Source organism: Dysidea avara, chromosome 5 (assembly GCF_963678975.1).
Source record: "Dysidea avara chromosome 5, odDysAvar1.4, whole genome shotgun sequence".
In the NCBI taxonomy this organism is placed as follows: Eukaryota; Metazoa; Porifera; class Demospongiae; order Dictyoceratida; family Dysideidae; genus Dysidea; species Dysidea avara.
The window spans coordinates 6946507-6962934 of NC_089276.1; the positions used below are offsets into that span (position 1 = coordinate 6946507).

Sequence of the window (16428 nt, forward strand, 5' to 3'; positions counted from 1 at the left end):
GCTGTAAGTATGTTATTTATCCTGTACAGTTGCTCCATACAATGTGGTCATCATGGGTGATAACACATATGATAATGGAACTCAGTTAGAGTTGAACTGTTCATCAGAGGGTGGACCAGACTTAGAATACAGTTGGAGTAGGACTAATACATTCTCAGCCACCACAACTACTAACACCAGCACCCTTACTATTAGTGATCTAGCTACTGTTGATGGAGGGGATTACACTTGTACTGTCACTAATGATGCTGGAACTAACAGTACCACTGTTACTGTGTATGGTGAGTCTTTGAGGCATTCAATTTTTTCTAGGTAAATGCCCACAGCTTGCTGCAGGTAGCTGCATTAATTCCAGAAATTGTTTCTGGAAGATGGTGTGTGCACTTCCATGCATAGGCGGATCTGAGGGGGGGGGGGGGGGGGGGGGGGACTCTTGTCCCCTTGGACCTAAAGGATTATATTGACACCATAAACTGGTATCATGCATTCACACTGTATTCAGAAGTAAAGAAAGCCAATGGACAAATAGAAGGCAACAATTTTAAATGCAAGTTAGAATTTTTGTGTAAAGATCGAGATACTCTAATAGAGCAGTCACTACACTCTAATAAGAACAGTCGCAATACTCAATTTATAAATTATTGCGAAGTATAACAATACTACTTTATTTTGATTTAGTACATTTTACCATTAAAAAGGCTTTATCTCAGATAGGCTAACTAATTTTTATATCCTTGTTCTAATTGCTATCAAAAATGCTCCCAAATTCAAACCTAGGAAATCTAATTTTAAAAATTTAGAAGGTATCCATCTACAGTCTTATACAAAGTGTATTCCCTTCAGTTATCCAGCTATATCAAACAAAGTTATGCTAATGAATATAAATTGTGTACTATGAGTCCCATTTTTCTCCTCTTAGTGTGTAATAAACACTGTTTTACCTAAAAACTTCTTGCCTCTTCTCCCCCCCCCCCTTACTGTCTCCTAGATCCACCTATGCTCCCATGGGTCAACAAAAATAAAAATAGTTTTAGAATGGTTAAAAATCCATAATTGTTTCATACTAAATCATCAGTACTCAAAGTAACGTTCATGTAAATCTACCATTTTTCTTCATCTAGTTGCTCCATACAATGTGGTCATCATGGGTGATAACACATATGATAATGGAGATCAGTCAGAGTTGAACTGTTCATCAGAGGGTGGACCAGACTTAGTATACAGTTGGAGCAGGACTAATACATTCTCAGCCACCACAACTACTAACACCAGCACCCTTACTATTAGTGATCTAGCTACAGTTGATGGAGGGGATTACACTTGTACTGTCACTAATGATGCTGGAGCTAGTATGAACACCATCACTGTTTATGGTGAGTTGAAGCTTACGTTTATGTGAATCATTAAGACATTTGTCTGCTATTGTGTAAATTTGACTAAGACCTGCATGTAATCATCTCATGAGCTGTTTTAATATCTATCTGAAGAGCTGTCTCCATCGAATCATCCATCACAATGTTTACTAGTCCCTGCACATATTATTACAGGCTATTATCCTGTGACAGGCAACCAATAGCCTGAGCCAATACAACTGTAATCATTGGATTCATTTTATAGACATGCCTAGATATTCAATTATGGTTCATTATGTAATAGCCACATTTATCTATGAACCAACAAGTCCTAAGGATATCACGGTACAGTCCAGGTTAGTGATTTTACAAATTATATAAAGTTTACAAAAGGCCAGAGGGCTATGTATCATTGTTGAGTGGTTACTTCATCTTATCTATAAAGTGGTGTGGTCCGTCCGTATTCGTGAATAAGCTATAGCACTAGTTCTCACCTTGAACAATATTGGTTTCGTTACTCATAGGGTAGCAAGAATGACAAAGTGGCTCCATACAGCTATCCATCTGTCTGTCTGTGTGCATTCCAGTGACATCAGATGATAATGTTACCAACTGCTGCATGTATCACGACTGTTGTTATGCTAAACAATCGTCATCTGAAGTTACTTTATTTTCTGATGGTTGTCTTTTGTAACTGCCATCAAATTCAAGGGTGCTAGTAGAATGAAACTTGGCAAATCCAATTATGTTAACTGAATATATTAACACGTATACCATTTCATGCCTTTATTATAAACGTATGAGTTGTAGTGTAGTGGTTGAAGTGAGTGACTCATAGCTATGATTTACTTGGTTCAATTCTAGCATTGTGGAGAGCTTTGCTATAACTTGCCACTTGATACACTTCTGGAATAAAACTGCTAAAGGACTTTGCAAATTTACTTAATAGAAAGCAGCCTTAACTTTTTGACAGTGTGTAACTGTCCAATAAAGAAGGCACCTTTCTTTATGGATTAGTGCTCAAAATTCGACAGTGACTAGCCAATTTACCAATTATTTAGTCAATGAAAAATTAGCGTATAACACAGATCAATACAATATAGTAATATGTGCTGCAACCCAGAGGAGGTATGATACACTCATGTGAGCTCATAGGATTTGTATAGAGCAATTAAAAATGAAAAAAGGTTTATTGAAAACTAGGTATCAATTGAAAAGCTTAATGGTGTGGTGAACCCCCACTGAACCTCAGTTGTTTGATATTAGATCAGAATGATGAAGAGCTCACTGCATGAAACAAAGGGAAAATGGCAACAATGGAAGAGAATGGCACTGGTAGTTTTATTCAAGGTGTCCATAATGCCAGTAGCCAGATTAAGCATCACTTTAGAAGTCCAAATATGCTTAATTTTTTTGATAGCGCTTAACATATGTCATACTTCCTCTGGCTGCAACCGAGTATGGGTACATTCATGTACATATTGTACATATACGCTTACTGCTGTATGTATGTATGTGTGTGTGTGTGTGTGTGTGTGTGTGTGTGTGTGTGTGTGTGTGTGTGTGTGTGTGTGTGTGTGTGTGTGTGTGTGTGTGTGTGTGTACGTGTGTGTGTGTGTGTACGTGTGTGTTACCCTGTATAGTTGCTCCATATGATGTGGTCATCATGGGTGATAACACATATGATAATGGAGATCAGTTAGAGTTGAACTGTTCATCAGAGGGTGGACCAGACTTAGTATACAGTTGGAGTAGGGTTAATGATTTCTCGATTGACACAGTTACTAACACCAGCACCCTTACTATTAGTGATCTAGCTACAGTTGATGGAGGGGATTACACTTGTACTGTCACTAATGATGCTGGATCCAGCAATGCCACAGTTACTGTGTATAGTAAGTTGAAATTTTAGATCAGTTTGCATGTAGATTACAATGTATTTTCATCTGTATATCTATATATGTATACCACAAATTAGTGGTTTAAGTAATAGTTAGAGACCTACCACGAGGATCTTCGTGATTTTAAAAACGCGACCGAGGTTTTTTAAAGCCACGAAGACCTGAGTAGGTGTACTGTATCGGTGAGAAAAGATGTCAGAGCTTTCCTACATGCACACTGTAAAGGTAGTTTAATTGTGATAATTATGTAATGTCATATAATCTTCTATGTTAGCAGTAACAATGAAACATTTTGACTTAAATGATGGTCCTGATTTTATACTAAGAGTTCATACGCCACAATACAAAAACAGTTGCAAAGACACTTTTGAACATTTAGTACAAGCTAAAGATTTGTGATGTTGTATAGCAGCATACTGTATTAAAGCTGTATTCAAATAAATGCCACTCTCAATTATGAACTGGAAGATTTCCAGAACTTTGAAAAATACATGTCATACAACTTCTTGCTAGGTCTTGACTACACTTGAAGAATGAGAGAAGGTGACCTACACACTAGAGATAGTTACTAGCTAGTGTTTCATGACACAGCATGGTGTCCATGTTTTTCTTTGTGTGAATTGCTTCGTATGTAGTATGATTAGATACTACTGTACAAAGGACAATTTGTTGATGACTTTATTGTTTAATAGCAATCTTATTATGTTCCTTAGTATTGTGAAGTATTGTTTGGTAATGCAGTATTGCAGCAATTATTACATGGGATTTTCTACTGACTGACTGACTGACACCAAGCATTACCCAATAACGGCTAAGGCTACAGGCTTGATTTTCCATACCGCAGTACATACAACACATTCTTCTTGGACTTACCAGTGTCCTCCTTTGTGTCCCATTCATTCATCATTGCTGACAGCGAAAGGTGTCGATTTGACAGTAGCGCATGATGGTTTCCCTTCGTAATGGAAATCGTTCGTATTTTTCATAGTGGCTACTTTGATTGCATAGGTGTTTTGAGTAGGGACCATAGCACATCGATAAAAAGTACTGAAACTAACTGGAGTAGTGCATGATATTAAATCACAGTAAAACAATAAGAGGTGTTATATCCCTACTGTGCATTTCCATTGTGGTATCTTGAGCACAGTAGGGATATAACACTTCTTATTGTTTTACTGTGATTTAATATCGTGCACTACTCCAGATTTTTATTTTTTATTAAGGCTTTACAACACAAGTGCTCCTATACAGCCTGTTTAAAGTTGTTACAGAAAGTGTGTTTGAGAAGGTGGAGAAAGGAGAAATTATCCATAACTGGACCTGGGCAGTTTGTTTCAGTTCTTTTTATCAATCCCTACTCTAGTTGAAAATTCCAAATTTTTGGGTGTACTTGTAATAACAATGACTGCATTATTTATTATATCCTTATAGAGATCTACAATAAGGTAATTCACTTTTGAATCCATATTACAATGCATGTTGTAAAGACTTTGTGTAGTTGTAGCTCTATCTTCAAGCCATATAAGATGTAATTTACAGCTGCACTGTACAACGATCTTTTGTAGACAAATAGTTCAGGAGTACAATGTTGTCTGTACATGTGTTTCACATATCTATACTAGTTATAGCACCACTGTGAGTGCATTGTGGAAAAAATAGCACAAAGACATGGGTGAGAGACTAATACAGCATGAGGCGAAGCCAAGTGCTGTAATCGGCTTGAGACCACACCAGAGTGCCATTTTTTTACAAGCATAGCAGTGCTTTAACTGGTTAAAGTGCATTCTGGTTGTCTTTGTTCAGAGCGTTCATTTTGTAGACTCGAACTGTGTTGGTTTTCAGCCATCAGACAATTGGTAAGTGTCTATATAGTACAAGTGTGGTCATAAAACAAACAGATAGCATCGTTTTGGCTACTTCTGGCGATTTAAAATGTTACACACGTGATCAACAATGCTGTATTGTCCATACGCAGTGCTGTATTCTCCTATTATTTTCCTTTCAGTACTGTATGGAAATAATAGCACTCTGATTTGATTGGTCTTCACCCACACAAGTGCTTTAAGCTAATATACATTTCTCAATTATTGAACAGTTCTAATTCATATTGTCATGTACATACTTTGTTTCATTGACGTAGCACAATACATTTAAGCATTCATCCTTCATACTCCACCTGACCTTCATTAGAAATAATAGATTTACAGTTTATTACATATACACTATCTTACTGCTGTTTGTCTCATCCTTCAGTTGCTCCATACAATGTGGTCATCATGGGTGATAACACATATGATAATGGAGACCAGTTAGAGTTGAACTGTTCATCAGAGGGTGGACCAGACTTAGAATACAGTTGGAGCAGGACTAATACATTCTCAGCCACCACAACTACTAACACCAGCATCCTTACTATTAGTGATCTAGCTACAGTTGATGGAGGGGAGTACACTTGTACTGTCACTAATGATGCTGGGACTGACACTATGACTGTTACTGTATATGGTGAGTTGTTTTTTTACATTTTATTTTCAAGACACCACCTATTAATGCATCTTCAGTATACAAATTCATTGAATTTACTTAGTTTTGTAGATTCATGCCAGGCAAACTCGTAAATTATCCCCTAACAATTGCAAGAACCCGCTGTGTGAATATGTATCTGCATGTTGTGATTTCTTCATATTAGTTTTAATAGTACATACTGACTTACTTCTGTGTAAGTGTGCATGTGTCTTGTCCTTCAGTTGCTCCATACAATGTGGTCATCATGGGTGATAACACATATGATAATGGAGACCAGTTAGAGTTGAACTGTTCATCAGAGGGTGGACCAGACTTAGAATACAGTTGGAGCAGGACTAATGAATTCTCAGCTGCCACAAATACTAACACCAGCACCCTTACTATTAGTGATCTAGCTACAGTTGATGGAGGGGATTACACTTGTACTGTCACTAATGATGCTGGAACTAGTATGAACACCATCACTGTTTATGGTGAGTCTTTTTGCATTTTTAAAAATACCATTAAATTAACATCCTTGTCGCATCAACTACATGGTATCTACTAGAGCTATGCATTAAATAGAAGCAGTCCAGGACATTGCCAGGTGCTAGGTGCTAAATGCACTTGTCACTACTGGACAATATATCCATGCTATTACCATGGAATTCCCATAATCACCTTGAAATACCCATGAAAGATTCAGTTGGTATTTTTCATGGGTAATGAAATACCTATGAAATGCATGGAGCAAAATAATTTACCAATGAAAAACCCGTGGAATCACACCAATGAAACTCCTGTGGAAAACCTATGAATGTGTTTCATAGGCTTTCCATACATTTTTCATTGGTGTGATTTCACAGGTTTTTCATGGGTTGTACATACATACAAACCCATGAAAACTCACTCGTTCATGGGTTTTTCATTGGTACATTATTTTGCTTCATGCATTTCATAGGTATTTCATTACCCATGAAAAATACTTTCATGGGTATTTCAAGGTGATTATGGGAATTCCATGGTAATAGCATGGATATATTGTCCAGTAGTGTGTACCTGCCTTAGTGAAGAATCTAGAATTTATTTACTATAGCGAGTGCTTGAGTGCTGAGCTAGGCTACATGAGAAGAAATTTCATAGTCTCGTCCCCAGCCGCCCATGCGCTTGATCATGCGAAGGTCGTCTGGTGACATTAGTCCAACTTCTTGGCCCAGGAAGTATGCATTAATAATATACACCTGAAAAACTAGCTTTAAAGTAACACTCCTTCAAGTGAATGAAAAGTTTATGTAAGCATGAATGAGCACAAGAAACGTGTTTGTATCAATACTCCACTAGGGCCAAGAAAGTCGCCAGACGACCTTTGCGTGATCGACCTTCACGTGATCGAGCACTTGGGCGGCTAGGGACAAGACTAGAGATTTCCTTAGACTGGTATATGTTAATGAAAAGTAGTACAGGCTTCTATTGTTTTCATCATTGCCAGTAAGCTGGCCAGTCAGCTGTAATTACTCTTCGATATGTTGCTGATGGCTGTGGTTATCTCAGTAGCTGGGTGGACACACCTGGGTTGCAGACATTTTTGTACACACCATATGCTTGTAATGAATAATAGTCATAACACTATTATATAACCTATTGTTGTACTTTTGACGAGGCTCATACCACTGTATTCCCTTTTATTGCTAGTGTTGTGGTTGCATTTGTGTTCCCTTGGCATTCCTCTAGTGTTCATTTAGCAGAACATCTGCATTCCATTTTGTGAAACACAATGCAGACGGAGCATGAACTTTTTTTTAGCTATTGGTCAAAATGGACACACTCATGCCAAGAATTATAAAATACGTGAAGATAAAAAAGATTGCTCTAGGCAAGCTTTCAACAAGCAGTACATCTCAGGGTTGTGCTACAGTAGTAACTTTGAGATATGTATGGTAAGGTTGAATCCAAACTCTATCCAAAAACAACGGTAGTGAAATAGTATATTCGATATGTATAACATCTCCTTACATAAAACAAAGATTTTCTCACTTTGACAAACACAATGCAAACAAGGTTTTTGCTATTAACACCTCTGTTGTTGCATAGCAAATGCATACAAAATATTCAATGTAAATTCCACGTGTATTTTATAAGCTTGTGTGAACATGTGGCAGATCTGGTCATGTATACATGTTCAATGTTCACGAATGTGTTGTAGACTAGTTCAGAGTATACGTACATTGGAAAATACAGTAGACTGCTGTAAGTATGTTATTTATCCTGTACAGTTGCTCCATACAATGTGGTCATCATGGGTAATGACACATATGATAATGGAGATCAGTTAGAGTTGAACTGTTCATCAGAGGGTGGACCAGACTTAGAATACAGTTGGAGCAGGACTAATACATTCTCAGCCACCACAACTACTAACACCAGCACCCTTACTATTAGTGATCTAGCTACAGTTGATGGAGGGGATTACACTTGTACTGTCACTAATGATGCTGGAACTAGCAGTACCACTGTTACTGTGTATGGTGAGTCTTTGAGGCATTCAATTTTTTCTAGGTAAATACCCACAGCTTGCTGCAGGCAGCTGCATTAATTCCAGAAATTGTTTCTGGAAGATGGTGTGTGCACTTCCATGCATAGGCGGATCTGAGGGGGGGGGGTGGGGGGCTCTGGCCCTTCTCTTGCCCCCTTGGACCTACAGGATTATATTGAGACCATAAACTGGTATCATGCATTCACACTGTATTCAGAAGTAAAGAAAGCCAATTGACAAATAGAAGACAACAATTTTAAATGCAAGTTAGAATTTTTGTGTTAAGATTGAGATACTCTAATAGAACAGTCACTACACTCTAATAAGAACAGTCGCAATACTCAATTTATAAATTATTGCGAAGTATAACAATACTACTTTATTTTGATTTAGTACATTTTACCATCAAAAAGGCTTTATCTCAGATAGGCTAATTAATTTTTATATCCTTGTTCTAATTGCTATCAAAAATGCTCCCAAATTCAAAACTAGGAAATCTAATTTTAAAAATTTAGAAGGTATCCATCTACAGTCTTATACAAAGTGTATTCCCTTCAGTTATCCAGCTGTATCAAACAAAGTTATGCAAATGAATATAAATTGTGTACTATGAGTCCCATTCTTCTCCTCTTAGTGTGTAATAAACACTGTTTTATCTAAAAACTTCTTGCCTCCTCTCGCCCCCCCCTTACTGTCTCCTAGATCCACCTATGCTCCCATGGGTCAACAAAAATAAAAATAGTTTTAGAATGATTAAAAATCCATAATTATTTCATACTAAATCATCAGTACTCAAAGTAACGTTCATGTAAATCTACCATTTTTCTTCATCTAGTTGCTCCATACAATGTGGTCATCATGGGTGATAACACATATGATAATGGAGATCAGTCAGAGTTGAACTGTTCATCAGAGGGTGGACCAGACTTAGAATACAGTTGGAGCAGGACTAATACATTCTCAGCCACCACAACTACTAACACCAGCACCCTTACTATTAGTGATCTAGCTACAGTTGATGGAGGGGATTACACTTGTACTGTCACTAATGATGCTGGAACTAGTATGAACACCATCACTGTTTATGGTGAGTTGAAGCTTACGTTTATGTGAATCATCAAGACATTTGTCTGCTATTGTGTAAATTTGGCTAAGACCTGCATGTAATCATCTCATGCGCTGTTTTAATATCCATCTGAAGAGCTGTCTCCATCGAATCATCCATCACAATGTTTACTAGTCCCTGCACATATTATTACAGGCTATTATCCTGTGACAGGCAACCTATAGCCTGAGCTGATACAACTGTAATCATTGGATTCATTTTATAGACATGCCTAGATATTCAATTATGGTTCATTATGTAATAGCCACATTTATCTATGAACCGACAAGTCCTAGGGATATCATGGTACAGTCCAGGTTAGTGATTTTACAAATTATATAAAGTTTACAAAAGGCCAGAGGGCTATGTATCATTGTTGAGTGGTTACTTCATCTTATCTGTAAAGTGGTGTGGTCCGTCCGTATTCGTGAATAAGCTATAGCACTAGTTCTCACCTTGAACAATATTGGTTTCGTTACTCATAGGGTAGCAAGAATGACAAAGTGGCTCCATACAGCTATCCATCTGTCTGTCTGTGTGCATTCCAGTGACATCAGATGATAATGTTACCAACTGCTGCATGTATCACGACTGTTGTTATGCTAAACAATTGTCATCTGAAGTTACTTTATTTTCTGATGGTTGTCTTTTGTAACTGCCATCAAATTGAAGGGTGCTAGTAGAATGAAACTTGGCAAATTCAATTATGTTAACTGAATGTATTAACACGTATACCATTTCATGCCTTTATTATAAACGTATGAGTTGTAGTGTAGTGGTTGAAGTGAGTGACTCATAGCTATGATGTACTTGGTTCAATTCTAGCATTGTGGAGAGCTTTGCTATAACTTGCCACTTGATACACTTCTGGAATAAAACTGCTAAAGGACTTTGCAAATTTACTTAATAGAAAGCAGCCTTAACTTTTTGACAGTGTGTAACTGTCCAATAAAGAAGGCACCTTTCTTTATGGATTAGTGCTCAAAATTCGACAGTGACTAGCCAATTTACCAATTATTTAGTCAATGAAAAATTAGCGTATAACACAGATCAATACAATATAGTAATATGTGCTGCAACCCAGAGGAGGTATGATGCACTCATTTGAGCTCATAGGATTTGTATAGAGCAATTAAAAATGAAAAAAAGGTTTATTGAAAACTAGGTACCAATTGAAAAGCTTAATGGTGTGGTGAACCCCCACTGATCCCCAGTTGTTTGATATTGTATCAGAATGATGAAGAGCTCACTGCATGAAACAAAGGGGAAATGGCAACAATGGAAGAGAATGGCACTGGTAGTTTTATTCAAGGTGTCCATAATGCCAGTAGCCAGATTAAGCATCACTTTAGAAGTCCAAATATGCTTAATTTTTTGATAGCGCTTAACATATGTCATACTTCCTCTGGCTGCAACAGAGTATGGGTACATACATGTACATATTGTACATATATGCTTACTACTACATGTGTGTGTGTGTGCGTGTGTGTTACCCTGTACAGTTGCTCCATATGATGTGGTCATCATGGGTGATAACACATATGATAATGGAGATCAGTTAGAGTTGAACTGTTCATCAGAGGGTGGACCAGACTTAGTATACAGTTGGAGTAGGGTTAATGATTTCTCGATTGACACAGTTACTAACACCAGCATCCTTACTATTAGTGATCTAACTACAGTTGATGGAGGGGATTACACTTGTACTGTCACTAATGATGCTGGATCCAGCAATACCACAGTTACTGTGTATAGTAAGTTGAAATTTTAGATCAGTTTGCATGTAGATTACAATGTATTTACATCTGTATATCTATATATGTATACCATAAATTAGTGGTTTAAGTAATAGTTAGAGACCTACCACGAGGATCTTCGTGATTTTAAAAATCCGACCGAGGTTTTTTAAAGCCACGAAGATCTGAGTAGGTGTGATGTATCGGTGAGAAAAGATGTCAGAGCTTTCCTACATGCACACTGTTAAGGTAGTTTAATTGTGATAATTATGTAATGTCATATAATCTTCTATGTTAGCAGTAACAATGAAACACTTTGACTTAATGATGGTCCTGATTTTATACTAAGAGATCATACACCACAATACAAAAACAGTTGCAAAGACACTTTTGAACATTTAGTACAAGCTAAAGATTTGTGATGTTGTATAGTAGCATACTGTATTAAAGCTGTATTCAAGTAAATGCCACTCTCAATTATGAGCTGGAAGATTTCCAGAACTTTGAAAAATACATGTCATACAACTTCTTGCTAGGTCTTGACTACACTTGAAGAATGAGAGAAGGTGACCTACACACTAGAGATAGTTACTAGCTAGTGTTTCATGACAGCATGGTGTCCATGTTTTTCTTTCTGTGAATTGCTTCGTATGTAGTATGATTAGATACTACTGTACAAAGAACAATTTGTTGATGACTTTATTGTTTAATAGCAATCTTATTATGTTCCTTAGTATTATGAAGTATTGTTTGGTAATGCAGTAATGCAGCAATTATTACATGGGATTTTCTACTGACTGACTGACTGACTGACACCAAGCATTACTCAATAACAGCTAAGGCTATAGGTTTGATTTTCCATACCGCAGTACATACAACACATTCTTCTTGGACTTACCAGTGTCCTCCTTTGTGTCCCATTCATTCATCATTGCTGACAGCAAAAGGTGTCGATTTGACAGTAGCGCATGATGGTTTCCCTTCGTAATGGAAATCGTTCGTATTTTTCATAGTGGCTACTTTGATTGCATAGGTGTTTTGAGTAGGGACCATAGCACATCGATAAAAAGTACTGAAACTAACTGGAGTAGTGCATGATATTAAATCACAGTAAAACAATAAGAGGTGTTATATCCCTACTGTGCATTTCCATTGTGGTATCTTGAGCACAGTAGGGATATAACACTTCTTATTGTTTTACTGTGATTTAATATCGTGCACTACTCCAGATTTTTATTTTTTATTAAGGCTTTACAACACAAGTGCTCCTATACAGCCTGTTTAAAGTTGTTACAGAAAGTGTGTTTGAGAAGGTGGAGAAAGGAGAAATTATCCATAACTGGACCTGGGCAGTTTGTTTCAGTTCTTTTTATCAATCCCTACTCTAGTTGAAAATTCCAAATTTTTGGGTGTACTTGTAATAACAATGACTGCATTATTTATTATATCCTTATAGAGATCTACAATAAGGTGATTCACTTTTGAATCCATATTACAATGCATGTTGTAAAGACTTTGTGTAGTTGTAGCTCTATCTTCAAGCCATATAAGATGTAATTTACAGCTGCACTGTACAACGATCTTTTGTAGACAAATAGTTCAGGAGTACAATGTTGTCTGTACATGTGTTTCACATATCTATACTAGTTATAGTACCACTGTGAGTGCATTGTGGAAAAAAAATAGCACAAGGACATGGGTGAGAGACTAATACAGCATGAGGCGAAGCCAAGTGCTGTAATCGACTTGAGACCACGCCAGAGTGCCATTTTTTTTTTACAAGTATAGCAGTGCTTTAACTGGTTAAAGTGCATTCTGGTTGTCTTTGTTCAGAGCGTTCATTTTGTAGACTCGAACTGTGTTGGTTTTCAGCCATCAGACAATTGGTAAGTGTCTATATAGTACAAGTTTGGTCATAAAACAAACAGATAGCATCGTTTTGGCTACTTCTGGCGATTTAAAATGTTACACACGTGATCAACAATGCTGTATTGTCCATACGCAGTGCTGTATTCTCCTAATATTTTCCTTTCAGTACTGTATGGAAATAATAGCACTCTGATTTGATTGGTCTTCACCCACACAAGTGCTTTAAGCTAATATACATTTCTCAATTATTGAACAGTTCTAATTCATACTGTCATGTACATGTAGGATGATACTTTATTTCTTTTACATAGCACAATACATTTAAGCAGTCATCCTTCATACTCCTCCTGACATTCATTAGAAATAATAGATTTACAGTTTACTACATATACACTATCTTACTATTGTGTGTCTTGTTCTTCAGTTGCTCCATACAATGTGGTCATCATGGGTGATAACACATATGATAATGGAGATCAGTTAGAGTTGAACTGTTCATCAGAGGGTGGACCAGACTTAGTATACAGTTGGAGCAGGACTAATACATTCTCAGCCACCACAACTACTAACACCAGCACCCTTACTATTAGTGATCTAGCTACAGTTGATGGAGGGGATTACACTTGTACTGTCACTAATGATGCTGGGACTGACACTATGACTGTTACTGTATATGGTGAGTTGTTTTTTTTACATTTTATTTTCAAGACACCACCTATTAATTCATCTTCAGTATACAAATTCATTGGATTTACTTAGTTTTGTAGATTCATGCCAGGCAAACTCATAAATTATTCCCTAACAATTGCAAGAACCCACTGTGTGAATATGTATCTGCATGTTGTGATTTCTTCATGTTAGTTTTAATAGTACACACTGACTTACTTCTGTGTAAGTGTGCATGTGTCTTGTCCTTCAGTTGCTCCATACAATGTGGTCATCATGGGTGATAACACATATGATAATGGAAGTCAGTTAGAGTTGAACTGTTCATCAGAAGGTGGACCAGACTTAGTATACAGTTGGAGCAGGACTAATACATTCTCAGCCACCACAACTACTAACACCAACACCCTTACTATTAGTGATCTAGCTACAGTTGATGGAGGGAATTACACTTGTACTGTCACTAATGATGCTGGAACTAGTATGAACACCATCACTGTTTATGGTGAGTTGAGATTTTATAGCCATTCAGCAGGTTTTCTACTTACGTTTGTTGAATTAGTTCTCATTGAAATCATACTAGCTGTTTTGCACTGACATTAGAAACAAGTGTACAATCATCAAACATATAGTTTGGGTTTTCAATGTTGTGTCATTCAGTACAGCAGTGGTTACTAGTAAAAGTGTATGTTGTGTATTGACCAGAAACCAGCAATTCATGGTACCAAGAGTAAATAATTATTTATGTACCAAATTCAGTTTGGAGATGACCCCATAAGGAAGTAACAAGGAGCTAATGGCATCTTTGCAAATTAGCAATAAAATAGTAGTCGGACTACTAGTACATAAACCTTTTGTTACAAATGAATAGTGGCTGATGTTTTACAACTGCCAAACTTGGTATTACATGTTGACAATTAACTTTCTAGTAGTCACGAATTCTATGTGAGGATGGCTTTTATTTGAGCAAGTATGACAATCAATTGTGTACACTGCCATAGTTTCTGGGAGAAAACTGCTTGATGTGCATTAGTCTTTGCTATATATGTAGCTAACAATTGCCTTATATGGGATACTAACAGTCCGACTACTAGATTGTAAATATGTACATTGTACTTGTGCAGTTGAGATATATAACATGTTCTATTCTCTGTGTAGTTGCTCCATACAATGCTACAATTACTGAAGTAGTAGTCATCAATATGGTCACCTACACATGTTATGCTGAAGGTGGTCCTGGCAATACCTATGAGTGGTTACGACTAAGGGACAATTCGGTAGTGTCTTCTATACAGGAACTGATACTGGACAATACAGACCCATTAGATGGTGGTGACTATCAGTGTACCATCACTAATAATGCTGGTGATATTACCGTCAATGCTACTCTTAATGGTGAGGAAATGTTTGAGTAATTTTTGTATTTTACTGTTTTATTGTTGGTGGTTGTGTTTTCTCTCCTAGTGGCTGCAGTGATAGTGGATAGTCCACAGACACAGAATGTCACAGCTGGACAGTCATTCATGCTAACATGTAATGCTACAGGTTATCCAGTTCCTATCATAGAGTGGAGACAGAATGGCACATCCTATACCATTAGAGACCCATCAGTGATCACAATTGCACCAGCAGATGAACTACGATCTAATAGTAGTGTTATCACTGTCACTAATGCTACTACTAGTGATACAGGACTATACCAGTGTGTGGCTACTAATGTAGTAGTTACTGACATACAAAATGCTACAGTTATTGTACAAAGTGAGTATCAAGACATTTGGTAGTGTGTTGTGTGTGGTTGAGCCATTGTGGATGTGCAGCACGCAAGTATGCGTAATACTGTATAGCCTAAATATTTTGAGGAGGGAAAATTTTTGCTGATTTCGTGGTTTTGGATGTTATCAGCGAAAGTTTGCCATTGAAATATTTTGACCTCCATTTAGTCTAATACATTTTGGGAATGTTTGCAAATCCGTGAAAATTTTATTTTTAGCAACATTGCTCAACCTCGAAATATTTGCCTGTCAAAATATTTAGGCTATACGATATGGGAACCCAAAACTACATGTACCTGTGACCAGCCATTCTTACTGTGGAAATTCCCTTGGTGTACACACACCTTCAAACTTTTCTGTATATTTGCACCACTCACAGAACTCTAGCATGCTTTATCTAGTGTACTTCAGATTCGAAGAGCTACACTAACATGTTAAACTGCTTTTATGTTCCAATTGTTGTTGTACGATTTTGATGAAGAGTTATGCACACTTTTTGAGAAATTACACATGCGATACATATTTTGCCTACTGAAACAAGAAACAGCTGAATTTTCTCTTAGAAGTTACACATACAAACCTTTGTAGTAAAAGAATTATTATATAATTTGTATGACCAAGTATTACAAAAATCATACATGTCCTGATTAATTGAAATACTTAATCTAGTTGACAAATCTAACAACATTCAACAATCCTGGCAAGTTAGTGTTATATAGTATGTAAGTGAAACCTTGACTCTGTTATATACAGTACTTATTGAATAGTCGAGGCAGAAACATGTACTCATAAGCCATTAGCTGATTATGGGTCTAGCGTATGTAAATACGTAAATTATATCTAACTCCCAAGATATGAAAAAGGAGTACGGTCTTCAAAGAATGGCTAGTGTGAAATAAATGTGACATTAATGATGGTGGCCAAGAAATGACTTTTAATGTGTCAAGTCAGACTCAAAATGTTTACCTTTTTTTGTTTTAAAATGC

The 16428-nt window shown here is 36.9% G+C and overlaps 1 protein-coding gene across 1 annotated transcript in view; it reads left to right on the forward strand.

The window, feature by feature from the left end:
- LOC136256604 (hemicentin-1-like) overlaps window positions 1-16428 on the forward strand; it is a 56327-nt gene that overhangs the window by 22325 nt on the left and 17574 nt on the right. The window contains exons 19-30 of the mRNA XM_066049587.1: window positions 30-281; window positions 1122-1373; window positions 2996-3247; window positions 5507-5758; window positions 6001-6252; window positions 8032-8283; window positions 9127-9378; window positions 10899-11150; window positions 13426-13677; window positions 13921-14172; window positions 14826-15062; window positions 15132-15428. Coding sequence (XP_065905659.1) covers window positions 30-281; window positions 1122-1373; window positions 2996-3247; window positions 5507-5758; window positions 6001-6252; window positions 8032-8283; window positions 9127-9378; window positions 10899-11150; window positions 13426-13677; window positions 13921-14172; window positions 14826-15062; window positions 15132-15428 — 3054 coding nt within the window. The remainder of the gene's footprint in view (window positions 1-29; window positions 282-1121; window positions 1374-2995; window positions 3248-5506; window positions 5759-6000; window positions 6253-8031; window positions 8284-9126; window positions 9379-10898; window positions 11151-13425; window positions 13678-13920; window positions 14173-14825; window positions 15063-15131; window positions 15429-16428) is intronic.